Source organism: Haemorhous mexicanus, chromosome 28 (assembly GCF_027477595.1).
Source record: "Haemorhous mexicanus isolate bHaeMex1 chromosome 28, bHaeMex1.pri, whole genome shotgun sequence".
Lineage (NCBI taxonomy): Eukaryota > Metazoa > Chordata > Aves > Passeriformes > Fringillidae > Haemorhous > Haemorhous mexicanus.
Window position 1 is genome coordinate 4,547,339 of NC_082368.1, and position 27,419 is coordinate 4,574,757.

General features: G+C 44.0%; 1 protein-coding gene across 1 annotated transcript; it reads left to right on the forward strand.

The window, feature by feature from the left end:
• The first annotated feature begins 15,663 nt into the window (after window positions 1–15,663).
• FBXO47 (F-box protein 47) lies at window positions 15,664–27,419 on the forward strand. Its single transcript, XM_059869403.1, has 10 exons — window positions 15,664–15,835; window positions 16,405–16,572; window positions 18,577–18,653; window positions 19,946–20,023; window positions 20,873–20,981; window positions 21,666–21,842; window positions 22,588–22,734; window positions 23,656–23,798; window positions 24,991–25,150; window positions 26,637–27,419. The coding sequence occupies exons 1-10, from the start codon at window positions 15,664–15,666 to the stop codon at window positions 26,753–26,755; spliced, it is 1,350 nt and encodes a 449-aa protein (XP_059725386.1). The 3' UTR covers window positions 26,756–27,419.

Below are 27,419 nucleotides of genomic sequence, written 5' to 3' on the forward strand. Positions count from 1 at the left end.
TTTGTCTTCTGATGGCCAGTGGGAACAGAGAGGGATTGAGGGACACAGCTCTGGGATAAATCCTGGACTAAATCCAGGATTCAGATCCGTGAGGGGCGCCTGGACGTGGCAGGAAACCTCAAAATCAGGCCCTTAACCTCATCATTTTCAGTTTTTTTTTCTGATTTTGCTTCCATTTCCCCCTGCCTGGGACGAGCCCCTGCCTTGGGATGGATTTTGGGACACCCTGACCCCGAGCCAGGCTTTGCCCTGGGAACCTCCCAGCGTTTTCTGCTCCTCCTGTGCCCCCAAAATTCAGGATTCACCTGCAAAATAACCCCCAAACTCAGGGGGAAAAAACCAAAACCAAAACCCCAAATCCAGCAGGAGGTAAATTTCCATTCCCCCACCACAAATGCTGTTGGATTATGGATTTTTTTTTTTCCTCCCCCATTTATTTTTAATTTTCTCCTGCTCCTCAGCTATTTATTCTGATAATCAAATTTTGGGTGTGTTTTATCCCCTGGCTGGCTCAGCTGTCGCTGCTGGTGATTAGTGCCACAGGCAGGGTCTGTCTAATTAATATTTTCCTTCTCATCTGCTGAATTTATGGAACAATTACAGATAAATATGGATGCTTGGTGGCACTCAGACCCCAAATCCAACTTTCTTGCAGCCCCTGGGGACTTTTTTTTGCTGTGTTTTATGATATAAAACCACCAAAATGCTCCAGCTGAGTCCTGATCATGCCCAGATTTGGAAGTTTTATTCCCAAATCAAGAATTTCCCTAAAAATGGGTTCTTTCCCCCAAGTGGGAAGAAAAAGGGAATTTATCACCCATTTTCTTTACCCCAAATCTGATCTCCTTTGTCATGGTGGTGAGTTAATGTGGGTTTTTCTCTGGATTTCACCTTTTTATTTCAATGGTTAAATTTGGAATTATTAATTCCAATCGTTTCAGGCCTGGCTTTTCCTGTTTTTCTGCACATGGGAACAGCAAGATTTTGGGTTTTTCTCTTCCCCCGCAGCCCCTGGAACTGCTGGGAAACATCCAAGAGTTCTGAAATGCCACAGATTTCAAGAAAAAACAGATTTTAAAGGGCAAAAATTGTACCAGTCCCTGGGGTTTGTGCTGCAGCTGGGATTTTGGGAGAAAATCTGGATTTAGGGAAGGATTCAGGTGAGGAATCCTTCAAATATATAAAAAAAAAAATCACTTCAAGGTCATTCATAACCTGAGACCTCTGGGTATAATTTCACATCCAGGCTTCCTTTTTTTTTTTTTTAAATCTGTTTATTCCCATTAGAAAAATAAATAATAAATCTATTTTTTCCCATTTTTCCCTTTCACCCTGTTCATTCCTCTTTTCCTTCAGGCTGGGAGAAGCTCTGCTAGCAATGCAAACAGGTAGGAGTTAATTAGTTAATTTAATTTAATCAAGGTTAAAGAATTCTCCCATCCTGGTGCCTTGTTCTATTTCTCTGAGTGGAGAAGCAGCAGATCTGCAATAAGAGATGGAAATATTCCATTTTTATATTTAAAAAAATCCATTTTTTTACAGTTTATTCCAGTAATACACACACACATAAATCACCAATTTTAGCAGAAAATAAAGAACAATTTAAAAATCTGTCCAAAAAATGATTTCCACACCAAACAACACCCCCCAAAACAGGGGGAAAATCACCTCAGCCATGCAAATAAACAGATTTTTTTACCCTGGAAATGCAACCCCAGGTCCAAAGCAGCATCTTGAGCCATAATTAACAGCACTGACAGCAAGGAGGGAGCAGATTGCTCCAGCAGGGCCCGTGGGTGGAGGAATAAAACCTCAAATAGATGCTCTGAATCTGCATTTTCCAGGCAGAATTCAGCTCTGGGGGCGAGTGGGAGCAGGGAATTTGGGTATTAAATGGATTTATTGTGCCTCACTCAGCAGGGAGGGATGGGAATGGTTTCATTCCTTGCGAAGAACCTGGGGATTTGCTGGGTTTTTTGGGAGATGTTTGCAGGGAAAAGGGGATTTTAAGGCAGGGTGGAATCACCTGGAGCTGCTTTTTCCCCTCCCAAAAGGCAGGAATGGGATGAGGAGAGGGCAGAATCCCAGGGTGGGATAATTACCACCACAATCCTCCCAAAAAAATGGATTTAAAGGAGCAGGAAACACCTGCACATTTCCCTTCAGCTGCCACCAGAGGATCCTGGAATCACCCTCACCTCCCCCCACAATTTTCCTGTTGAAAAACCCAATTCTGAACATTTTTCGTTTATTTTTCTTCCTTTCTCCCTTTATTTTTCTTCCCTTTTCCCTTTTTCCACCCTGCAAATCCCATTGTTTACCAAGTAGGTCAGGCCAGGCAGGAATTTTCCCCCATTTCCAAGAAAACTCAGCTAAATTTTTCCCTCCTTGATTTCAGCCATCAAACATTGACAGGAGGTTTGGCTCATTTTTTTTTTTAAAAAAGCTGACAAAATTTCTGGCAGAACTCATGTAAACCCTCTGATTTTTTTTATCCCTGCAAAGAGATGACATCACCAAGGAAAAAAAGAGGAAAAAAACCTTTGAAATTTGCTTTTTTTAAGGAAAAAAAGAGGAAAAAAAACCTTTGAAATTTGCTTTTTTTAAGGGCTGCAAGGAGCAGGTTTGGAGGGATAATTGTGGGTTGGGTGCTCTTTGAGGAGCTGCAGGCAGGTTCCTCCCTGGTGCTGCCCTTGAGGGGTTTTTCCATGATTCCTCCTGGTTGCTGGAGGATTTTTAACTCCTCCAGCTGAGGAGGGGACTTCCAGAATAAAGAGAAAATCCAGAATAAAGAAAAAACCCAGAATAATGAGAAAATCCAGAATGAGAAAATCCAGAATAATGATAAATTCCAGAATAATGAGAAAACCCAGAATAATGAGAAAACCCAGAGTTCCAGAATAAATAGAAAATCCAGAATAAATAGAAAATCCAGAATAATGAGAAAACCCAGAATTTCAGAATAAAGAGAAAATCCAGAATAATGAGAAAACCCAGAATAAAGAGAAAACGCAGAGTTCCAGAATAAAGAGAAAATCCAAAATAATGAGAAAACCCAGAGTTCCAGAATAAAGAAAAAACCCAGAATAATGAGAAAACCCAGAATTCCAGAGTAAAGAGAAAATCCAGAATAATGAGAAAATACAGAATTCCAGAATAATGAGAAAATCCAGAATAATGAGAAAATCCCGAGTTCCAGAATAAAGAAAAAACCCAGAATAAAGAGAAAACCCAGAATAATGAGAAAACCCAGAATTCCAGAGTAAAGAGAAAATCCAGAATAATGAGAAAATACAGAATTCCAGAATAATGAGAAAATCCAGAATAATGAGAAAATCCAGAGTTCCAGAATAAAGAGAAAACCCAGAATAAAGAGAAAACCCAGAATAAAGAGAAAACCTAGAATTCCAGAGTAAAGAGAAAATCCAGAATAATGGGAAAACCCAGAATTAAAGAGAAAACCCAGAATTCCTGAACAATTAAAGGTGAGGATTTCTGAGCTCCTTCACCTTTCCCATCTGGAAGAGGTGGGGATGACTTGGTAGAAGGTCCATGAGAAAATGAGGATCTGTGGTGGCTCCTGGAAGAGTCTGACAGGAAAAGAGACACAAGTTTGGGTGGGATCCATGAAAAACAGAGGATTTGGCACTGGGAATTTGGGATTGCTGGGCAGGAGTGGGACCTTTATGACCTGGAAGGGTTGGAGCACCAAAAATGGAGCTGGGAAGGGTTTGGAGAAGCGGGGATGGAGCTGGGAAGGGTTTGGAGTGGTGGGAGTGGAGCTGGGAAGGGTTTGGAGTGGTGGGAATGGAGCTGGGAAGGGTTTGGAGAAGCGGGGATGGAGCTGGGAAGGGTTTGGAGTGGTGGGGATGGAGCTGGGAAGGGTTTGGAGTGGTGGGAGTGGAGCTGGGAAGGGTTTGGAGCTGTGGGAATGGAGCTGGGAAGAGTTTGGAGTGCTGGGAATGGTGCTGGGAAGGGTTTGGAGTGGTGGGAATAGAGCTGGGAAGGGTTTGGAGTGGTGGGAGTGGAGCTGGGAAGGGTTTGGAGTGGTGGGAACGGTGCTGGGAAGGGTTTGGAGTGGTGGGAACGGTGCTGGGAAGGGTTTGGAGTGGTGGGAACGGTGCTGGGAAGGGTTTGGAGCTGTGGGAACGGTGCTGGGAAGGGTTTGGAGTGGTGGGGATGGAGCTGGGAAGGGTTTGGAGTGGTGGGATGGAGCTGGGAAGGGTTTGGAGTGCTGGGAATGCAGCTGGGAAAGGTTTGGAGTGCTGGGAACAGAGCTGGGAAGGGTTTGGAGCAGTGGGAATGGTGCTGGGAAAGGGTTTGGAGTGCTGGGGATGGAGCTGGGAAGGGTTTGGAGCAGCAGGAATGGAGTTGGGAAGGGTTTGGAGCATTGGGAATGGTGCTGTGAAGGGTTTGGAGCACTGGGAATGCAGTTGGGAAGGGTTTGGAGTGGTGGGAGTGGAGCTGGGAAGGGTTTGGAGTGGTGGGAACGGTGCTGGGAAGGGTTTGGAGCACTGGGAATGGAGCTGGGAAGGGTTTGGAGTGGTGGGGATGGAGCTGGGAAGGGTTTGGAGTGCTGGGAACGGAGCTGGGAAAGGTTTGGAGTGCTGGGAATGGAGTTGGGGAGGGTTTGGAGTGGTGGGGATGGAGCTGGGAAGGGTTTGGAGCAGCAGGAATGGAGCTGGGAAGGGTTTGGAGTGGTGGGGATGGAGCTGGGAAGGGTTTGGAGAGCTGGGAATGGAGCTGGGAAGGGTTTGGAGTGCTGGGAACGAAGTTGGGAAGGGTTTGGAGTGGTGGGAATGGAGCTGGGCAGGGCTTGGAGTGCTGGGAATGGAGTTGGGAAGGGTTTGGAGTGGTGGGAATGGTGCTGGGAAGGGTTTGGAGTGCTGGGAATGCAGCAGGGAAAGGTTTGGAGTGCTGGGAACAGAGCTGGGAAGGGTTTGGAGCAGTGGGAATGGTGCTGGGAAAGGTTTGGAGCAGTGGGGATGGTGCTGGGAAGGGTTTGGAGTGCTGGGAACGGAGTTGGGGAGGGTTTGGAGCAGTGGGAGTGGAGCTGGGAAGGGTTTGGAGTGGTGGGAGTGGAGCTGGGAAAGGTTTGGAGTGCTGGGAATGGAGTTGGGGAGGGTTTGGAGCACTGGGAATGGAGTTGGGAAGGGTTTGGAGCAGTGGGAGTGGAGCTGGGAAGGGTTTGGAGTGGTGGGAACGGAGTTGGGGAGGGTTTGGAGCTGTGGGGATGGAGCTGGGAAGGGTTTGGAGCACTGGGAATGGAGCTGGGAAGGGTTTGGAGTGGTGGGGATGGAGCTGGGAAGGGTTTGGAGCACTGGGAATGGAGTTGGGAAGGGTTTGGAGCTGTGGGGATGGAGCTGGGAAGGGTTTGGAGCAGCAAGAACGAGGCCATCTGTGAGTTCTGGACATCAGCGCTGGTTTGCCCGTTGGATTTGTTGATTTAAATCTCTTTTCCAGCCTGAACAATTCCATGATTCAACAATTCCATGAGTCCAACCCAAAAGCTTGAAGCAATTATCACATTAATTCAGGTTTTTTTTTTGCTTTTTTGGCATTTCCTTAGCACAGACCAGGCCATTTTCCCTCCTTGACCAGCACAGCAACTTTGGGAAGAATTAAATCCCCACCAAAACCAGGATTTCCTGGGTGCTTTTTCCAAGGGAAAATCTTTTCCAGGGAAGCTGAGAAGATCATAAAGCAGAGCTTCCCGTGGCTCCAGTGGGTGATTATCCCGTGCTGGGCTGACAGCTTCCCATCTGTTTGGGGCTGGATGCTGCATCTTAAAGAGCAGGAGGGAGGAGAAGCAGCAATTCCAGCAGGAGGAGACGGGCTTGGGATGCTCATGGAATATCAGGAATAAACTGGTTTGGGGGGGTTGGTCTCTGTTTGTGTGCAGAGCTGGAACTCTCAGGAATACACTGAATTTTGGGGGCTGTTTATGTGTAGAGCTGGAATTTTTAGGAATACACTGAATTTTGGGGGGCTGTTTATGTGTAGAGCTGGAATTTTTAGGAATACACTGAATTTTGGGGGGCTGTTTATGTGTAGAGCTGGAATTTTTAGGAATACACTGAATTTTGGGGGGCTGTTTATGTGTAGAGCTGGAATTTTTAGGAATACACTGAATTTTGGGGGGCTGTTTATGTGTAGAGCTGGAATTTTCAGGAATACACTGAATTTTGGGGGCTGTTTATGTGTAGAGCTGGAATTTTTAGGAATACACTGAATTTTGGGGGCTGTTTACGTGTAGAGCTGGAATTTTTAGGAATACACTGAATTTTGGGGGCTGTTTATGTGTAGAGCTGGAATTTTCAGGAATACACTGAATTTTGGGGGCTGTTTATGTGTAGAGCTGGAATTTTCAGGAATACACTGAATTTTGGGGGCTGTTTATGTGTAGAGCTGGAATTTTTAGGAATACACTGAATTTTGGGGGCTGTTTATGTGTAGAGCTGGAATTTTTAGGAATACACTGAATTTTGGGGGCTGTTTATGTGTAGAGCTGGAATTTTTAGGAATACACTGAATTTTGGGGGCTGTTTACGTGTAGAGCTGGAATTTTTAGGAATACACTGAATTTTGGGGCAGATCTCTGCAGAGCTGGAGCTGTCAGGCAAACACTGATTTTTTGGGGCAGATCTTTGTGTGCAGAGCTGGAATTCTCCAGAATACACTGATTTTTTGGGGGGCTGATCTCTGCAGAGCTGTAATTCCCAGGAATACTCTGAATTTTGGGGCTGGTCTCTGCAGAGCTGGAATTGTCAGGAATACACTGATTTTTGGAGATGATATCTGCAGAGCTGGAATTCCCAGGAATCCTCTGATTTTTGGGGGGGGCTGATCTCTGTTTGTGTGCAGAGCTGGAATTCCCAAGAATCCTCTGATGTTTTTTGGGCTGGTCTCTCTGCAGAGCTGGAATTCCCAGGAACTCACTGATATTTTTGGGGGGCTGACCTCTTAGAGCTGGATTTTTTAGGAATACACTGATTTTTGGGGCTGATTCCTGCAGAGCTGGAATTCCCAGGAATACACTGATTTTTGGGGCTGATTCCTGCAGAGCTGGAAGTGTCCAAGCCAGGTTGGACATCGGGGCTTGGAGCCACCTGGGATGGTTGGAGCTGTCCCTGCCCTTGGGGTGGGATGAACTTTGAGGTCCCTTCCAACCCAAATCCTCCTGGGATTGCAGAACTCCACAGATCCAGGTGGAGAAATGGATCTGGGGAGGATTTTGGGATGGGATGGAATTCCCAGAGCGGCTGTGGCTGCTCCTGAATCCCTGGAAGTGTCCCAGGCCAGCTTGGACAGGGTTGGGGTGGTGGCAGCTGTCCCTGCTCTGGGTGGGATTTGAGATCCTTTCCACACCAAATCATTCCAGGATTTTGGAATTTGGGATCCTTTCCAAGCCAAACCATTCCAGGATTTGAGATCCTTTCCAAGCCAAGCCATTCCAGGATTTTGGGGTGGGATTTGAGATCCTTTCCAAGACAAGCCATTCCAGGATTTTGGGGTGGGATTTGAGATCCTTTCCAAGACAAGCCATTCCAGGATTTTGGGGTGGGATTTGAGATCCTTTCCACACCAAACCATTCCAGGATTTTGGAATTTGGGATCCTTTCCAAGCCAAACCATTCCAGGATTTGAGATCCTTTCCACACCATACCATTCCAGGATTTTGGGATTTAAGATCCTTTCCACACCAAACCATTCCAGGATTTTGGGATTTAAGATCCTTTCCACACCAAACCATTCCAGGATTTTGGGATTTGGGATCCTTTCCACACCAAACCATTCCAGGATTTTGGGATGGGATTTGGGATCCTTTCCAAGCCAAACCTTTCCAGGATTTTTGGGATGGGATTTGAGATCCTTTCCACACCAAACCATTCCAGGATTTGAGATCCTTTCCAAGCCAAACCATTCCAGGATTTGGGATCCTTTCCACACCAAACCATTCCAGGGTTTGAGATCCTTTCCACACCAAACCATTCCAGGGTTTGAGATCCTTTCCACACCAAACCATTCCAGGATTTTAGGGTGGGATTTGAGATCCTTTCCACACCAAACCATTCCAGGATTTGAGATCCTTTCCACACCAAACCATTCCAGGATTTTAGGGTGGGATTTGAGATCCTTTCCAAACCAAACCATTCCAGGATTTTGGGATTTGGGATCCTTTCCAAGCCAAACCATTCCAGGGTTTGAGATCCTTTCCACACCAAACCATTCCAGGATTTGAGATCCTTTCCAAGCCAAACCATTCCAGGATTTTGGGATTTGAGATCCTTTCCAAACCAAACCATTCCAGGATTTGGGATCCTTTCCAAGCCAAACCATTCCAGGATTTTTGGGATTTAACCCCTCCTGAACCAAAACTGGGAATTTCCAGCAGAATTCCGAGCTGCTCCCGAGGTGGGTGAGACAAAGGAGGCCCCAAAACTCAGATTTTGGGATAATTTGGTTTTGAGGGTTTTCCCCTCAGCCCGGCTCACAAACCCTGAGTGGATTAAAGAGGAGAAAACCAAACCCCAGGGGATGGTGTCACCCTGGGATGTAATTAACCCCTGCTGTTAATTACCCCAATCACTGCAGGGTTTGGGGAGGGCCAGCTCGGGCTGGTGAAACCTCAGGGAATCCTTAAAATTCTCTCAGCTGTCCCAGGATACTCCAGGGTAATAAAGAAATAAACAAATAAAATAAAATAAAATAAAATAAAATAAAATAAAATGAAATAAAATAAAATGAAATAAAATAAAATAAAATAAAATAAAATAAAATAAAATAAAATAAAATAAAATAAAATAAAATAAAATAAAATAAATAGATAATAATAAATATCCAATAAATAATAAAATAAATATCTAGAATAATAGAAGAAAGTAATAAAATAAAATATTAATAAAATAAAAGAAAATATAAATAAAATAATAAAAATAAACATGCAATAATGAAGTTACAATAAATAATAAAATAAATATCTAGAATAATAGAATAAAATAAATAAATAAATAAAGTAAATAAATAAAATAAAATAATAAAAATAAACATATCATATTAAAATATACAATAAATAATAAAATAAATAATAAAATAAACATCTAGAATAATAGAATAAGGTAAATAAATAAATAAAGGGTAATAAATAAATAAATAAATAAAATAAGATAATAAAAATAAATATATCATATTGAAATATACAATAAATAAGAAATTAAATAATAAACGAAATATCTAGAATAAAAAAAGTAATAAATAAATAAATAAATAAATAAATAAAACCACTCCAGGGTAATAAATAAATAAATAAATAAATAAATGATAAAAAATAAACAATAAAACAATTATATAATAATAAAATAGACAATAAATAATTAATTAAATAAGAAAAGAAATATCTAGAATAATAGAATAAGGTAAATAAATAAATAAATAAATAAATAAACATCTCTGTTAATTTGATTCCCCCACCTCCCCCTCCCAAAATGGAATTTCTGGTAATTTGGGGAAAAAATTAAAATACTGGGGAAAAAAATACTGGGGAAAAAAATACTGGGGAAAACATTAAAAAACTGGGAAAAAATAAAAGTACTAGGGAAAAAATAAAAATACTGGGGAAAAATTAAAAATACTGGGTGAAAAATAAAAATCCTGGGGGAAAAAATAAAAATACTGGGGGAAAAAATAAAAATACTGGGAAAAAATAAATATACTGGGGAAAAAAAGTACTGGTTAAAACATTAAAAAACCGGGGAAAAATAAAAATGCTGGGGAAAAATTAAAATACTGGGGAAAATGTTAAAATACTGGGGAAAAAATAAAAATACTGGGGAAAAATAAAGATACAGGGGAAAACATTGAAAAACTGGGGAAAACATTAAAAAATGCTGGGGAAAAAATAAAAATACTGGGGAAAAAAATAAAAATACTGGAGAAAAAATACTGGGGAAAGCATTAAAAAACTGGGAAAAAATAAAAATGCTGGGGAAAAATTAAAATACTGAGGAAAACGTTAAAAAACTGGGGGGAAAAAATAAAAACACAGGGGAAAAATAGAAATACAGGGGGAAAATTCCTTCCGAGCAGCTGCAGGGCTCTGCTGCCATCGTATGGAGCTGCCTTTGGAGCAGCAAGGAGGGAAAGCTCCCGCAGGAGCTGCAGCTGCTGCCCTGGAGAACCCTGCAGCTCCTCTGGGTCAGCTGCTCCTGCAGCAGAATTGATAAAAATTGATAAAAAAATGAATGTTCGAGTTGTTTTAAAGGCAGTCTGGGCAGGAATGGTAAAGGAACCTCGAGGTGGAAGGCAGCTGAGCAGGGAGCAGGGCTGCTTCCAGCAGCTCCCAGGGGACAATCCCACAATCCTGGGATGGTTTGGGGGGAAGGGACCTTGAAGGGCCTGCCATTCCAGCCCTGCCACCATCCCAGGGGCTCCAAACCCTGTCCAAGGTGGCCTTGGGCACCACCAGGAAGGGTGGGAGAGGGAGGTGAAGGGTGGAGAGGAGGGTTGGAGATGAAAAATGGAAATGAGGGTTGGAGATGAGGAATGGAGATGAAGGGTGATGAAGGTTGGAGATGAAGGTTAAAGATAAAGGTTGGAGATGAAGAATGGAGATGAAGACTGAAGGTGAAGGTTGAAGATGAAGGTGGAAATAAAGGTTGGAGATGAAGGTTGGAGATGAGCATTGGAGATGAAGGCTGGAGGTGAAGGTTGGAGATGAGCATTGGAGATGAAGGCTGGAGGTGAAGGTTGGAGATGAAAAATGGAGATGAGGGTTGGAGATGAGGGATGGAGATGAAGGATGGAGATGAAGGCTGAAGGTGAAGGTTGGAGATGAGATTTGGAGATGAAAAATGGAAATGAGGGTTGGAGATGAGGGTTGAGGATGAAGAATGGAGATGAGGGATGGAGATGAAGGCTAAAGATGATGGCTGAAGATGAAAAGATGAAGGCTGAAGATGAAGGTTGGAGATGAGGGTTGGAGATGACAAATGGAGGTGAGGGTTCAGGTGAGGGATGGAGATGAAGGTTGGAGATGAAGGTTAAAGATGAAGGTTGGAGATGAAGAATGGAGGTGAGGGATGGAGATGAAGGTTGAGGATGAAGAATGGAGATGAGGGATGGAGATGAAGGCTAAAGATGATGGCTGAAGATGAAGGCTGAAGATGAAGGTTGGAGATGAAAAATGGAGATGAGGGTTCAGATGAGGGATGGAGATGAAGGTTGGAGATGAAGGTTAAAGATGAAGGCTGGAGATGAAGAATGGAGATGTGGAATGGAGATGAGGGTTGGAGATGAGTGATGAAGATGAGGGTTAGAGATGGGTTTGGTGGCTCTGGGCTCAGGCAGAACCACTGTGCAGGGTGTGGGGTTTTAGGTCCACAGGCTGGGGTCCAGGTACCTACAGAGAAACCCAGAGCCCTGCAGGTGCCCTGTGCTCCCATCCCAGGGTGACACCTCAGTGGGATCACACCTGTGATACCCCAAAACCCACTGACACCCCAAAACCCACTGACACCCAACACACCTGTGGAACCCCACACCTGTGGAACCCCATTCTGGCAGCACCCACACCTGTGACACCCCACGTCCAAGGTACCCCACACCTGCGGCACCCCACACACCTGAGCCTCCCCGCCCCAGGACACGCCCACACCTGCCCTACCCCACCCACCCCACCCCGCGGGGCCGGGCCAGCTCTGAGGACACCAGGTCACCCCTGGGACCCCTGATGTCCCCTCGCCCCAAATCACATCAGCTCCCTCATTGATTATTCATTAAGGGGCGTGGCTGAACGGGTGCATCGCAGGGGTTATGCTGAGGGGGCGTGACTTTATTTAAATATTCATGAGATGGGCGGGAACAGCGCGGGCGGGAAAAGCCGCTCGAGAGCCGCTCACGCCCCGCCCCCTTCCCCCCCCCCCCCGCGCGCCCAAAGGGGCTGCGGCAAAAGGGCGGGAAAAATCGTTATTAGCCAAAATTCGCCTAAATTCTCCTAAAAAGGCAAAAAGTTGCCAATAACACGAACGAAACACCGCTGAAGGGGCGCGCTGTTGTTGCCTGTGATCATTTCCTCCCTCCAACGCGTCTGTGGCCGCATTGGCAGCGACCAAATCGAAACTTGCCGTGTTGGTTTTTAAATATTTGCCAACATTTCTGAGGCTCCCAAACACAGCTGTGCTGCCTGTACACACCCGCCTCTGCTCCTAGGACCACAACACCTTTTAACCTCAATAGGTAGCAACATTTGACTGAAATAAGCCTTTGAAGAGTTGAATTTTAATAATAATAATAATTTTTGGTGTTTCCCCCTCAGGGACACGGGGCTCGGTGACCCCACACCCCCATCACCGCTGCTCCCTCAGAGTTCGCTGTGGGCGCCCGGCCGGGGGTGTTTGTGGAGAGGGGTTTCCGTGAGGTAAAAAACGGCTGATAAAGTGTTTTGTGTGAGTACCATCAACTGGGAGACATCCTCTGTTAATTTTATGGACGTTTTGGGGTGCAGATCCCCCATTTCAGCCCTTTAGCCACGAAGTTTGGTAGCTTGGGGGAGAGGGGTCATGGCGGAGGACACAGCCTGGCCCATCCTTTGGCCTAAAGGTCATTGCCCGTCCAAATCTGACCCAAAACCACGGGTGAAAGGCCAAAAAATGACAAAAAATAACCCGTTTCATCTAATATTGAAGCCCGAGGAGCAAATCCAGGCTGGAGTGAGGGAAAAAGGGACCATTTTTAGGGTTTTCCCCCTCTGTTGGGAGCTAGTCCCCTCACACCACAACCCGGCCATCATCAACAAGGCCAGGAACCCTCAGCTCTGCTTTATGCTACATTATTCTCTAATTTAGGAGGTGTTGGGACCGACTTGCACCATCAGTCTTACACAGAGCCTTTATCATAAATATAACCACTCTTTAAACAAAAATTTTCAGCGTAGGTTAAGAGTAACAAGGTAACTTCATGGGTGCACTCAGTGCTCTAAGGTTTGTCATCCCCCACTTCAACTTATACTTGAAAATGATTATTTTATTTACTTCTATTTTCTTCCACTCTCTTTTATTTCCTTTTTGTACCACAAAAGACAAGAGAAAATGGGAAAACCAAATGAAAACCCCGATGGGGTTAATATTCAAAGCCACTGGGTTTATGCTGGTGGTGATGAGGAAGGGAAAGGGAAACATCCCAAACCAATCTCCAGAGTAAACACCTTTTTTGCAATAAATGTTTGCCAAATGCTAACACAGGGCTCCGAGAAATATCAGGACTAAATTGCATCCATTAGCAGGAGTTTAGCAACTGCTTAAGGCCGACCTGGGTGGAAGCTGATGCTTTCTGCCTTGTAAACAAATTAGTTTATAGCCACAAATAAGATGAGCCCTCTTAGCTAATATTATGAGTTTAGCTTGTTAAATATTTAACGTTTACCTTTCAATTTCCAGTGTGGATTAAGCAGTTCTCCAAACACTGATGTCCCAGCAGCAGATGGAGATGCACAGCCCATTGCCCCTCTATGGCTCAACTCCCTAAGAAATAATAAAAAAAAGAAAAAAAACAAAAAACCAGTTAAGACAAAGAGGAAGCAAATGGGAGCTTTCAGGAAAAGCTTTAAAACTGTTTGCACTCATTTTTATTCAGACTAATTTTATCTAGCCCTGCTCTGCATTAAAACAGTGATAATCAATTTAACTTTGACCAGATTGGACAGAAACAAATATTAGACAAATCCTTGCCAAAAACCTTGCTGGTAGCAAAGTATTTTTCCTTCCACAACTGGAAAGCCAAGGTAAGATTAAAAAAAAAAACAAAACACTGAAAGATCCTCCAAATCCCCACAGTTCCAGACAGAAAAGAGAGTGGAGAGAGAAGAAAGTATCTTAGGACTGCAACTTTATTTCAAAAGCCTGGATCAGAAATCTGCATCAGATTTAGCCAAATTTAGTGGTTCCTGGTCATAAGCAGGGAATGGGCTGATTTTTATGTGGCACACCAGGAATTTATATGGAATCCACAATTCTGTGTGTAAAAATCCTTTTATATATATATATATATACATATATATATGTAAAAATCAAGGATTTTTACAAGATAAGCGTTTTTAATATAATTTTATTAATGGATGATTTTTCTTCAAGGTGTTTTATCAATTTTCCCTCCTAAAATCCTAAACCCACTCATTTTAGCAGCAGCCACATTTCCTCCCAAGCCCTGTGAAAGTTTTCTGCTGCTTTAGCAAACCTGAAATATCCTACAGGTAAATTAGAAACCTCCCAAATGACATTAAAAAATCCCTTAAATATCCAATTCCCAGCCCCCAAATTCCCCAATTTCTCAGCAGGAACAGAGCCCCCATTGTGGGCAGGGCCGTTTCCCCTCCGTGGGATATCAGAGCGCTGCTGGATGATGAACAGGGAGGATGTTTGGGGTTTGTTGTTTGGTATTTTGTACATTTTTAATCCCGGGAACAGCGGGGGCAGTTCCCTCTGCTGGTGGCTGGGCTGTGGCGCTGCGGCTTGGACAGGATCCAGGGATATTCCTGGAATCCTGGGATCACTTGGCAGTGCCCGCGGAGCCTCAGCTGCTGGAAGCACTGAGAAATCTCTGCTGGAACAGAAATTTAACACACAGCAACCCCCAGTGTTGCCTGACACGGTGAAGTGTGGCTGCTCTAGACACTCAAACCCCAGAAGGAGAAGCAAAAAAATCTGATTTATTGATCCTTTCAGAGCTCGCTTTCAGCCCCTCGTGATTTTGGAGAAGCACTGACATTTTCACGGGGCAATGCTGCATCATTTATTTTTATATCGTGTATTTAATTATTTTTACATTATGTATTTTTATACATTAAATTGAGCCTTGCTTAACTCGGTGCTGCAGGAAAAGAAGGGTTTGAAGCATCACTTTGGTGCTTTTAATCTTTGGTTGGGTCGTGCACGATCAGAAATTATCACTCCAAGGGAATGATGATGATCCTTTCAATAACAGCCCTGGAATTTTGGTGTCCTGTTAAATAATTAGTGTGACAATTACTAGTGATGTTGCTAATTATTGTCGCTTGTAGCTCACATGGAATTTCCCCAAAATTCCTATTTATTATATAATTATTACATAATAATTATAATTATATCATATATAATAATAAAAATACACTACTATAATATATTAAAATATATTGTTATAATATATTTAATATTATTTATACTATGTAATGCATATTTATTTATTATTTATTGAATATTCTTGTTGTATATTATATATAATAACTATAAATTTAATTATTATATATAATTATAATAATTATGTAACACGGTATAATATTTTTAATAATGTATAATAATTATATAATCTTATTATAAATTATTATAAATATTATAAATTTATGCATAATCTATATATTGTATATTTAATATTGTTATTCTATATTATTAAAATTAGTATTAATTATTATTATAAATTAGAACACATTTAATTCTTTATATACTAATAGTTATTCAGCAAATTACTTGCAAGAATCCAAGCAGTTTATCCCACACACACAGACGAGATTTCCCTCTCTGCCTCTCCAAGGGAGTGGTTTTCTCATTCTGGGAGCCTTTTCCTTCTCAGAAAATCAGCCTTTAATCGATTTATTTTGGTTTTCCTGCAGGTTGGGTGTATGGGAGCGCGGGGACAATGACCTCGAGCGCGGGGAGCAGCTGCCCCTCGGTCCCCAGGCAGAAGCAGAGGCGGAGCCGCCGCCGCTGCGGCCGCACCCCGGGCAGGGATTCCCCGGCTCCGTCGGCGCTGGGGGATTTCCAAACCCTTCCCTTAGAGATCTTCCAAATGGTGCTGAATTATCTCTCAGGTGACGCCCTGATCAGAAACATCACTATCTAAAAATTACTATACATACATATAATTTATTATTTAAAATATTGCCACTTTTAAGTAGTTAAAATAATTCTATATGACTTCAACTCTGAATTTTCAGCTTTTTAAGTATGGAAAAAACAACCGACCAAAACTGCAATGATATTTGACCAATGTATATCTGACAATCTATTTGAAGTTGTTTTTCTGCCTATCAAATATGAAAATTATTCCTCAGATCTGTCAGTTTCTAATTACTCCAGTTTGCTGGCAAAGCAGATCAACAGTAATCATTACAAATCTCATTTCTTGGCCTTGTTCTTTTGAAGGCAGAAGCAGTCACTGACTGGTTTTTTGAAGGCAGAAGCAGTCACTGACTGGTTTTTTGAAGGCAGAAGGAGTCACTGACTGGTTTTTTGAAGGCAGAAGCAGTCACTGACTGGTTTTTTGAAGGCAGAAGGAGTCACTGACTGTTTTTTTGAAGGCAGAAGGAGTCATTGACTGGTGATAGCATTTTTCCCTTGCAGAGGGGATTTAGGAGTGTCCTGGGCTTTGCTTTTGCAGTGAAGGACATCAGCATGCTGAGCATGGTGTCCAAAACCATCAGCGGCCGCCTCCTTAATTACATCTCCACCTCATCAGGGAGCCGCCGGCTGCTGCTGCAGGACTTCCACCAGGAGCTCCCTGCCCGGAGAGAGGGAGCCTCCATCCTGGAGCACTACAGAGCTCTAGGTGAGAGCAAAACTCACTCCAGACACTTCTCCCGGCACGTGTGTTAATAGGGGAATGCTGAGGGTGTGGCCAGAAAAAAAAAGAGGAGTAAAAGAATCCCTTCTAGCACGGAGGAATTGCCTGGAATCCTTCCAAAATGTCTGAGTTATGGAAAAAAACCTGCTTGTTCTGGGCATCCCAAAATTTCTGAGTTATGGAAAAAAAATTCCTATGTTTCCTGCCTCTTCTAGGCATCCCAAAATTTCTGAGATATGGAAAAAAAATTCCTATGTTTCCTGCCTCTTCTGGGCATCCCAAAATTTCTGAGATATGGAAAAATAATCCCGTGTTTCCTGCCTCTTCTGGGCATCCCAAAATGTCTGAGTTATGGAAAAAAACCTGCTTGTTCTGGGCATCCCAAAATTTCTGAGTTATGGAAAAAAAATTCCTATGTTTCCTGCCTCTTCAGGCATCCCAAAATTTCTGAGATATGGAAAAATAATCACGTGTTTCCTGCCTCTTCTGGGTGTCCCAAAATTTCTGATTTATGGAAATAACCCTGTGTTTCCTGCCTCTTCTGGGCATCCCAAAATTTCTGAGTTATGGAAATAACCCTGTGTTTCCTGCCTCTTCTGGGCATCCCAAAATTTCTGAGTTATGGAAAAAGCCCTGCTTGTTTTGCCTCATCTGGGTGTCCCTCTGAGTTAGCTGCTCCTCGGGGAGTGCTCTCCAAAGCCTGACCTAGTCAATAAAAACTGGGCTTGGCTGAGCTTTGGGGCAGATTTGAGGCTGATGAATAAATGATGGCTGTCTGCAGGAATGCTGACACGCTCTGAGCCAGGGAAGAGTCACTTCAGAACCACAGCAAATCCACTTTCTGACCTTGGGGGAAAAAAATGTGGTTTTAGGATTTATTTTTTCTGGAAAAAAAATTATTTTTCTTTTTTTTTTTTTTTTTGTTTCTTTCCCCTGGGAAACTCTAAGCATTTCAGTGGATGCCTTGATTAATTAACAAGCAGTATCTATATTTTTTATTCCGGTGAAAATCTTTGAGTGCAAGCTGTTAACTCAGTTTCTGTCAGGAGTGTGGAAGAAATTCTGCTCAACAACCAGCTGTTCCTCAGGATAATGAGCTCCAGACTCTGACACCCCAAACATGAGAATAAATTTCCCTCTCTGCTGTGTTTTACATTAAGGAATTTCAAGTTTGCCTGTAACTGCAGCAAGTTATGTCTATAACTAGCCTATAGTTTTATATAGGCAATTGTATATACATATTTATTTATTTATTGCTTTATTTATTTATTTATTTTAATATATTTATATATAAAGGTTATTCCTCCCTGAAAATTGGTGGTTTTTTTCCCCTGAAAATTTTAGCTTTTCCTCCCTGAAAATTGGGGTTTTTCCTCCCTGAAAATTTTAGCTTTTCCTCCCTGAAAATGGGCTTTTCCTCCCTGAAAATTGGGGTTTTTCATCCTTGAAAATTGAGGCTTTTCCTCCCTGAAAATTTGGGTTATTCCTCCCTGAAAACAGAGGGTTTTCCTCCCTGAAAATTGGGCTTTTTCCTCCCTGAAAATTGGGCTTTTTCCTCACTGAAAATTGTGCTTTTTCTTCCCTGAAAATTGGAGTTTCTCCTCCCTGAAAATTGAGGCTTTTCCTGCCTGAAAATTTTAGCTTTTCCTCCCTGAAAATGGAGTTTTTCCTCCCTGAAAATTTTGGCTTTTCCTCACTGAAAATTGGGTTTTTCTTCCCTGAAAATTTTGGGTTTTCCTCCCTGAAAACCACTTTTTTCCTCCCTGGAAATGGGATTTTCCCTCCCTGAAACCTTGCCTATAACTGCACCCAGGACCTGTGTCTGCTTTAGCATCTCCCACCCAACGAGCAGATCCTGAAGAGCCGCCTGCACTCCCACATCTCTCCTCACAGCAGCTTTTTCTCTGTGCCTGCCTTCACTTGTTCCTGGGGATGCTCCAGCCGTGTCTGAGCACCCCCAGAGCTCTGTGTGTTCCCCCCCTGCCCCAGGGCTGCTGCTCAAGAGGTGCACCCTGCTGCTGCCCACCAGGGACAGGCTCAAGTACGTGCACAAGGTGCTCTCAGGGGTGAGTCTGATGGCAAAGTGAATTTTTTTGGCCTTTCCTTTTGTATATATTTCACAAAACTCTTATTATCAAATTATATTCATATTTCTTTTATTAATTTTTAAAATTAAATTTTATTATTATGAATAAAAATGTATTTTAAGTTGTCTTTTACTGATTTTAATATTCATACTGATGTTAATATAAATTTATTATAATATTATACATATTTATATGAAGATTTTATTTATATTCTTTCTAGAACTCTTATTATTATCTTTATAGAACTCTAAGTATTCTTAGCATCCATGCTTGTAATTCCTTAAATCTGATAACTCAGCTAAATCCTGGTATTGGGTTAGGCCAGGAGACCAAACATCCTAAAGGCTGGAAAACCCTAAATTGTCTTGGGAAACCAAGGTCCTGTCTAGAGCACATCCTGCAAATTGGAGATTTGGCCCAGCCAGGGGGGAATTCCATGGATTATCCATGAAATATCCATGAATTATTTGGCCAATCCAGGAGGGAATTCCATGGATTATCCATGAAATTTCCATGGATGATCCACAAGCTATCCATGAATTATTTGGCCCATCTAGGGGAGAATTCCATGGATTATCCATTAAAAATCCACAGATTATTTGGCCCATCCAAGAGGGAATTCCATGGATGATCCACAAAATATGCATGAATTATTTGACCCATCCAGGGGGGAATTTCATGGATTATCCATGAGATATCCATGGATTATTTGGCCCATCCAGGGTGGAATATCACCCCATTCACCCAGGTCTCCCACTGGGGCATCCTTGTTAGATCTGCTAATTTGTAAAGTCTATAAATTTTATACTCCATCTATTGTGTGTGTGCATCGTGGGCATTGCACCTTGGTGAAATCCTTGATGAACCATAAGGATCCTAAATAAAAATCCTTATAGGATATTTATCCTGAGGTAAAAACCCCTTATCCCTTAAACACATCTTCCTCTTGATTTTTTCCTCCCTGAAAATTGGAGTTTTTCCTCCCTGAAAATTGGGGTTTCCTCCTTGAAAATGGGGCATTTCCTCCCTGAAAATTGGGGGTTTTCCTCCCTGAAAATTGGGGGTTTTCCTCCCCAAACCCTTTTGTACACCCCAGTTTTGACTCCAAACCCTAAAGCATCTGTCACAACCCATTCCCACAACACTCCCACGAAGAGGGAATCCTCCTGCACCTCTCTGAACTGAGGAACACGAGGAGCACAGAGAATTCCCAATCACACCAATTAAAAAATTGGTTAATTAGGACAAACCACTGCTGTTTGCACTTGCAGGTTTCCTGTTTCAAGCTGAATGGTTGTGCCAGTCCCCTGCACTGCCTGGGGCTGCAGTGCTATGGGGTGCTCCTACAGGTACAGTATCCCCATGCACACAAGGCAAGTAGAACAAATAAATTTTAAAAATTCAGGAATTTTTCTAAATGAACCTGTGTTTTGCAAGATTTTTTAAAGTATAAACTGGTTTTTTATTTTGGAGTGGTTTGGGGTGTTTATTCATACAGTTCTCTGCATTTTCTTTCTGGTGCTGGAAGTTGCTGAGGATTTCTTGGCCTGGATTTCACTCCCAGCCTGTCTGGGTTTTTTTAATTAGCAATTTATTACCTAAGAAGACAAGGGAGAAAGGGAGAATTTTATCACACAGCCCCAAATTTCTGGTCAAGAGCAGAAATCCTTTAATTTCCAGGGAAATGACTCCACACATCAAAGGCCAGAATATTTTCTGCTTGTGGTAGCTTAAAATGAATGTAAACAAAATATTAAAATTAAAATCCTGTCTTAGAAGAGCAAATTATTAGTGCTGGGACATTTTGTAGCAAATCCCTGCCACATCACAGCCACAAATCAGATTTTGGGATACTCTCAGCAGGTTTTGATTTCTGGGAGGCATCAGGCTGATAAATCCCAGCTTTCTAATGCTTCAGATCATGTTAGAAAGTTTATTTTCTGGCCAATTTTAGTACAAGTCCTTACACACCACCTGATGAATCCCAGCTTTCTAATGCTACAAATCATGTTAGAAATTTTATTTTCTGGCCAATTTTAGTATCAAATCCTTAAGCACCTCTGCTCAGGTATGACCCATCCCTCCCTCTCCTGAGAGACTGCCGGATAAAATCGTGTTTATCTGCTGGGAGTGCTGGCATTGGGAACCGAATTTCTGCTCAACCTCCTCATTTTGAGCCCATTTCCCCTCCCCTCCAGATCCTGACCGCGGGCTGGGATGAGCTCGAGTGCCACCGGGTGTTCAACTTCCTCTGGGACCTCAGCAATTTGGGCCGGAAGGTGCAGACGGTTGTCAGCAGCAAACCAGGTAACTCCGAGCAGCCCAGCAGCCCCAAAACCCCAAAAAGTGCCAGAACAGCCCCAAAACCCCAAAAGTGCCAACCAGGAAATTCAGGGTGGTTTTGTCTCCTGACTCTGCCGGGGGTTCTGTGAGCAGTTCTGGGCTTCCCCTGATGGACACTCCTCCCCAAAAGCAGTGAGAAGTGCTTTTGTCTCTGAAATTATCTGTCTTGAGAGGCCTTTAGGGACTTTAAATCATCCCATTATCAATCCAAAGCATCACTCGTGTCCACACATCAGTTCTGGATTTCAGACTTTCCTACCCTACAGCAGTGAAGTCGATGGGACAGGAATTAGAGGTAAAAATTAGGAATAAAATGAAGCAGTAAAAAGTGAGGTTTCACCTTCCTGAAGCCCAGCACCACATTCTCCCATTTCTCCCACACCTCTTGAGAATTTCTCGAAATTCTCCCGCTGCCCAGAACAAGGAATTTCTGAGGAACATTCCAGCCACATCACCCTTCCTCCCACTGCCAAACCCCAGAGGAGATTCCACCACCTCAATTAGGGCAAAACACCCAAACTCAGGAAGCAAGACACAAACCCCGAATGAAACACGTTACAAACCCCCCCCCCTTTTCCCTCCCTCCGAAGAAGCTGAGCTTTGCAGGGAGCCAGGCTGGGCAATTGCTGATCCCGGCCGGTTTTCCAGGCAGTGCCCGGAGGCTGGAGCTGCGGATCCGCCTGTTCTGCCGGGGGGTGCTGCTGTCGCCCGGGAGCCGCCGCAGCGACTCCGCCTTCTGGCTCACCCGTATCCTCAAGCCCTGGCCCATGGTGAACCAGGCCCGCCTGCTCTACATCATCTTCGGGCCCGTGTCCTCCCGCGATGGTGAGCAAAGGGTGCGACCCCCCGAGGGAGGAGATCTTCTGGCAAACCGGGATCGTGTTGGAATCGTGGAGTCGTGGAATGGGTTGGGGTGGAAGGGACATTAAAGCTCATCCGGTGCCACTCCTGCCATGGGCAGGGACTCCTCCCGCTGTCCCAAACCGGTGTGGGGTGCTCCAAAACCCCGTCCAGCCTGGCCTGGGACATTTCCAGGGATGGGGCAGCCACAGCTGCTCTGGGAAATCCATTGCAGCCCCTCACAGGATCCTCCCATGAGGAAGGAAGGGAAGGAATTCCTTCCCGAGACCCAATCTGAACCTGCCCTCTGTCCATCTGAAGCCATTGGAGCTGTTGCATTGCCTGGGAAAAATTCTGCTGAACCAGGCATCACTAACACACAGAACATATATAAATTATACACACAAACACACATCTGAGTTACAATTCAATGAAGAAATGAAATTACACCTCTGTTCCTCTCTTCTCCCTGCTTGGGGAGACTTGACTCAAATCCATCTCAAGCACCCATTTCCCTGAAGGAAAGCACGTTTTCTCTCTTGATTATTAAAACTGAGTTTCTTTAAGTTTGACTCACTGTCCCTGCTGAAATGCCAGATGGAAAAGAATCACAAAACCCCAGTGGTGTCACCTGAATTCCTCTCCTCTGCCTCTGCTTGAGGCTCAGTTTAGCACCTTCCTTGTTTAAGAACTGTCACTGACCAGCAGTTGTGATTGATATATCACCCAGGACACGTGGTCTGGCAGAAAATGATAGAAGGACCAACAGATGAGACCAGTCTGAAGGGTTTAGCTGATGCAATTAAGCTGCTGTATGATACAGAAGCTAGAGAATGGACAGCAGATGATGTTATCAGTCTTGTGGATGAGCTGTCAGGTGTGTTTTTGCCTTTATCATTAATCCCTGGGATTTTGGATCCTCACATCCTCCAAACCCAGCTGCGTGCTGCAAAATTCCTCTCAGTAGCTGGGGCTTAGCTGGAAAAGTCATCACCCTGGGAAGCCAGGCTGGGGTGAGACAAACCCAGTTTGTTTTACACACCCAGGGTGTCTTTCCCCCTGGAGAAATTTTTTAAGAAGCCATGCAGACCTTTAAAACTCAAATCTTGCCTTGAATTATTCCGGAAACATTGTCCAAACATGAAATTGTTCAGGCAAAATTCTCCTGAGTGTTTTTAGCAGCTGCACTGAGAGTTTTGGCTGAGGTTGTGTCCCAGAGTTGGTGTGGAGAGCTCTGACCATCACTGGTAGGGATTATTGGTGCAATTTCCCTGCTCCCTTTCTGCTCAGAGCTGGTGGACTGTACCCTTTTCTGACCCAGAGATGGGGCAACTGAGAGGTGTTTTAAAAACTTTTATTCTATTTTTACTTTCATGAGAAGGGGTGAGACAATACAGATGTTATAATTCCTGCTATCACAATCAGAAGTTATTTTTTAATTACAATACACTATAAGTATTTTTTACCCTAACACCTTTAGTCACACCATATTGTAAATGTCTTGGAGCTAATTATCTAAAATTACTCCTTGTAGGTCTTGGTACAATACATCTTTCATAGTTCCATTTCTCTAAAATATCTAGTTTTATTTATAAGACCATCCTTTAAAACTTATTTCTAGTTCCATTTCTCTCACAACAATATCTATCTGATTTTGCAGCATTTCTAAGTTAACATTTCTTATCTCAAAGCTTACATCCAAACACACACTGTGTACACCTTCTGTCAAGCTCTGAGCATTTCCTATAACTCCATTTCCCACAAGAGGTGACTGAAATCCTCTCTCCCCGTTCTGAAGTGGTTCCCCAGGAGTGGCTGATGGAGAACAACGCTCGGCTGCTGCTCCTCAGTGGGAACAGCATCTGCTTCACCTTCATGGCCAGCAAAGCTGTCAATGGCAGAGCTCTGGAGCTGGCCAGGCTCATGGTCTTCATGGTTCTGGTAAGTACAGCTCAGCTTCTCTGCCTCATGTTTGCTGCCTCAGGCTGGAAAAGTTTTTCCCCACATGCCAGGAATAAATCCAGCCAGGAGTTGGGTTTCTGATTTTCAGCTGTGATGGGAGCTGCTCCCTCCTCCAGGTCCTTGTGCCATGGAACCAAACCCATTCCATTGCAAGGTGCAAAAAAGTCAATTTTAAGGCAAACAGGAGCTAAAATTTGATTTGAGGCAGACATCCCACCCAGCCCAGTCTGGGGCAGCCCTTGCTCAAGGCTGGCAGGTCTGGTCTTTAATTTAAGGGATTGAAAACAATTTTTCATCTTTTATTTATACTTTTTTCCTCATTAACTGCATTTCCTTTTTGCTGTAAGAAAAGCTCTTCCACTTCTCTGCTCCCTGTCCAGCACATCCCTGAGGAGGAGAAGCACCACCAGCAAAAGGTTCATGTTGGAATCCAGGGCACAGGGAATATTTCTCTGCCTGTCCTGAGAAGTCCTGAGCTCCAGGGGAACTCTGCTTTTAACCTTCATCCATGGAGAAAGCTCCCAAGACTTTGGGATGAATTGGAATCTTCTGTGTGTGAAATAGATAGTAGGATAGTTTATCACAGGGTGAAGAACTCAGAGTTTGGGGTTTTAGTATGGAGGTGGATAGAAAACAAGATGGAGGATTTTGGGCATTGCCTGATCTCCTTCTTGTTCTTCATCTCCTCCATTTTCTGCAGTGCTGCTGGCACTGAAAGAGCTGCAGTGCAGATGTTGCATGGACAGACAACTAATTATTGGTAGAAAGGTAAAAATAAAATATGTTCTAAGAGTTAATTGGACAAAAGAGCTTTAAAAGACCTTGAACCTGTGTGTCTGTGACCTTTGGTGCCTTCTCTTTGTACAGTAATCTGGGATGTGGACAGAGTGCTGAACTGTTGGTAAGAGAAAAATAAACAGCAAAGAAGACAGAAAAACCCAAAGTCCAGTTCATCCCTCAGTCCTGGCACAGAACTTTTCAGGGGTGTCCCCATCAGGGAGGGTTTCCACAGCTTCAGAATTCCCTTTGTGCCAGCAAGAACAACCTCTGTGTCCTTACCACACCCCCTGATCTTCCAGGCTTGGCACAGCTGATCCAGAACCAGCAGGGAATGCTGAGATTTGATCTTGCACCATAAAAACTGAGCTTTAACTCCTCCCTGTGCCCTCAGGTGTGTGAGAAGGATCTGTACTGCATGGACTGGGCAGTGAAGATGATGCAGAAGGTCTGCGAGGTTTTCAGCACTCCCTGGGAGAGAAACAACTTCCTGCAGTACCTGGAGAACTCCTTTGCCCGCATGCTCATGGACCTGCTGCAGGCAGTGCTGGCTGGTGAAGGTTTGAGAGCATAAAACCACAGATCTCCAGAGATTCAGAAGGGTTTGGGTGGGAAGGGACCTTGAGGTTCACCCCGTGCCTTCCCTGCCATGGCAGGGACACCTCCTGCTGTCCCAGGGTGCTCCAAGCCCTGTCCAGCCTGGCCTTGGGCACTGCCAGGGGTCCAGGGGCAGCCACAGCTGCTCTGGGCCACCAAAATAACCAAGCAAGTGTCATAGCTGGGAAGAAATATTCATTTATTATTATTATTATCATTATTATTATCATTATTATTATCATTATTATAATTATTATTATAATTATCATTAGTATTTTCTCTATATACTTATTATAATATATACTTATAAAATATTATAATATTATTAAGTATATCTTGTAATATATTTATTTTATATATAAATATTATATTTATTTTAGTATTATAAATAGTAATTTATATTATTATACTGCTATATTATGTTATTTCTTAGATATTTATTTTACTATTATATATTATTATTTATTGTTTTTATTATTATTACTATTATTAATTTTGAACTTATTTTAGGTTACTAAATTTTTAAGGGGTTCCTGATGCCACAGATGTTGAAACCAACAGTGGTTTAAAATCTGTCCCACCACAAAGCTGGGCCCAAGGTCCCTTTTGAGCTGAGCCTAAGCCTGCACCAGCTGCAGCTGCTGCCTGGGCTCAGCCCTGCTGGAGCCTCAGGGACGATGGTGGAGCTCAGCTGGAGGAACACCCAGCTCAGTTTAGCTCAGCCCAGCCCGGCCCAGCTCAGCCCAGCCCAGCCCAGCCCAGCTCAGCCCAGCTCAGCCCAGCCCAGCCCAGCTCAGCCCCTTGTTCTGGCTCACAGCTGTTCTTGTGTGTCCCTGGCCAGGCTGGAAGGAGTCTGGGAGAGCTCCTCCTGTGCTGCCAGGGGCAGAGGCTGAGGATAAACCCCAGCCCAAGCTCAGGCTGAGCTCCTCCTGTGCTGCCAGGGTGAGGATAAACCCAGGCCCAAGCTCAGGCTGAGCTCCTCCTGTGCTGCCAGGGTGAGGATAAACCCCAGCCCAAGCTCTGGCTGAGCTCCTCCTGTGCTGCCAGGCTGAGGATAAACCCAGGCCCAAGCTCAGGCTGAGCTCCTCCTGTGCTGCCAGGCTGAGGATAAACCCCAGCCCAAGCTCAGGCTGAGCTCCTCCTGTGCTGCCAGGGTGAGGATAAACCCCAGCCCAAGCTCAGGCTGAGCTCCTCCTGTGCTGCCAGGGTGAGGATAAACCCCAGCCCAAGCTCAGGCTGAGCTCCTCCTGTGCTGCCAGGGTGAGGATAAACCCAGGCCCAAGCTCAGGCTGAGCTCCTCCTGTGCTGCCAGGGTGAGGATAAGCCCAGGCCCAAGCTCAGGCTGCTGCCCCCCTCTGCTGAGAGCTCTGCCTCAGGGGGAGTCACCTCCTGAGCCTAACTGGGTGAATTCCTTCCTTTCACTCCTTTTTTGTGCCCTGCCAGGGGAGAGGGATGAGGAGGACAGCAACTTCCTGAACCTGTTCCACCTGATGAATGCACAGGCCAACTTCCACAAGGAAATCCTCTGCCTGGCCATGGGCAGCACCAGCAGCACCTCCTGAGCTCCACAGAGCCCTCCCCTGTCCCTGCTGGATTCCTCTTTCTTTTCCTTTGAACTTGTGCAGAGAAGTCTCAGATTATTCCTGAAATTCCCATCCCAGGAGGAGCTGGGGTGGCAGAGGTTGGGCCCAGCCGTGCCAGGCCAGCTGAGTGAGCTCATGGAGGCCTTGGGGAGTGGAATTCCATCCGTGTGCTCTGCTCCTCCAGGGAAGAGGGCTGGGAACACAGACTGCATTCTTTTCCCACTGTGCATGTTTGCACACACAATAAAAATGACATGGTTTCCATAGCTGATGTGCAGACACCAACTGAAGCTCGTGTTGTCTTAGCCCAGAACCCAAAACATTCTGAGCTCTTAAATTTGTTTTCTCTTGGGAATCTGAGGAGAAAGGGAGGGATGGGATTTGAGGAGCTGCATTTTTCCAGCTTGCCAAGGTCTCTGACTCAGGCTCTGTGACAGAAATGCTCCACAGTTTGCACATTCAGCTTTAGGGAAAGGTGATTTCTGAAAGCAATCCCAGTGCTTTGATCAACCAAGGCATTCCTTCCTCTCAATCTCCAGCTTTTATAAAGAAAAAGAAACTTCAAATCTCTCCCCGTGCCCCAGGTTGAAGTGTTTGAGGATTTAGCCAAGTTGAAGACTCCCATTAAACACATGAAATTAGA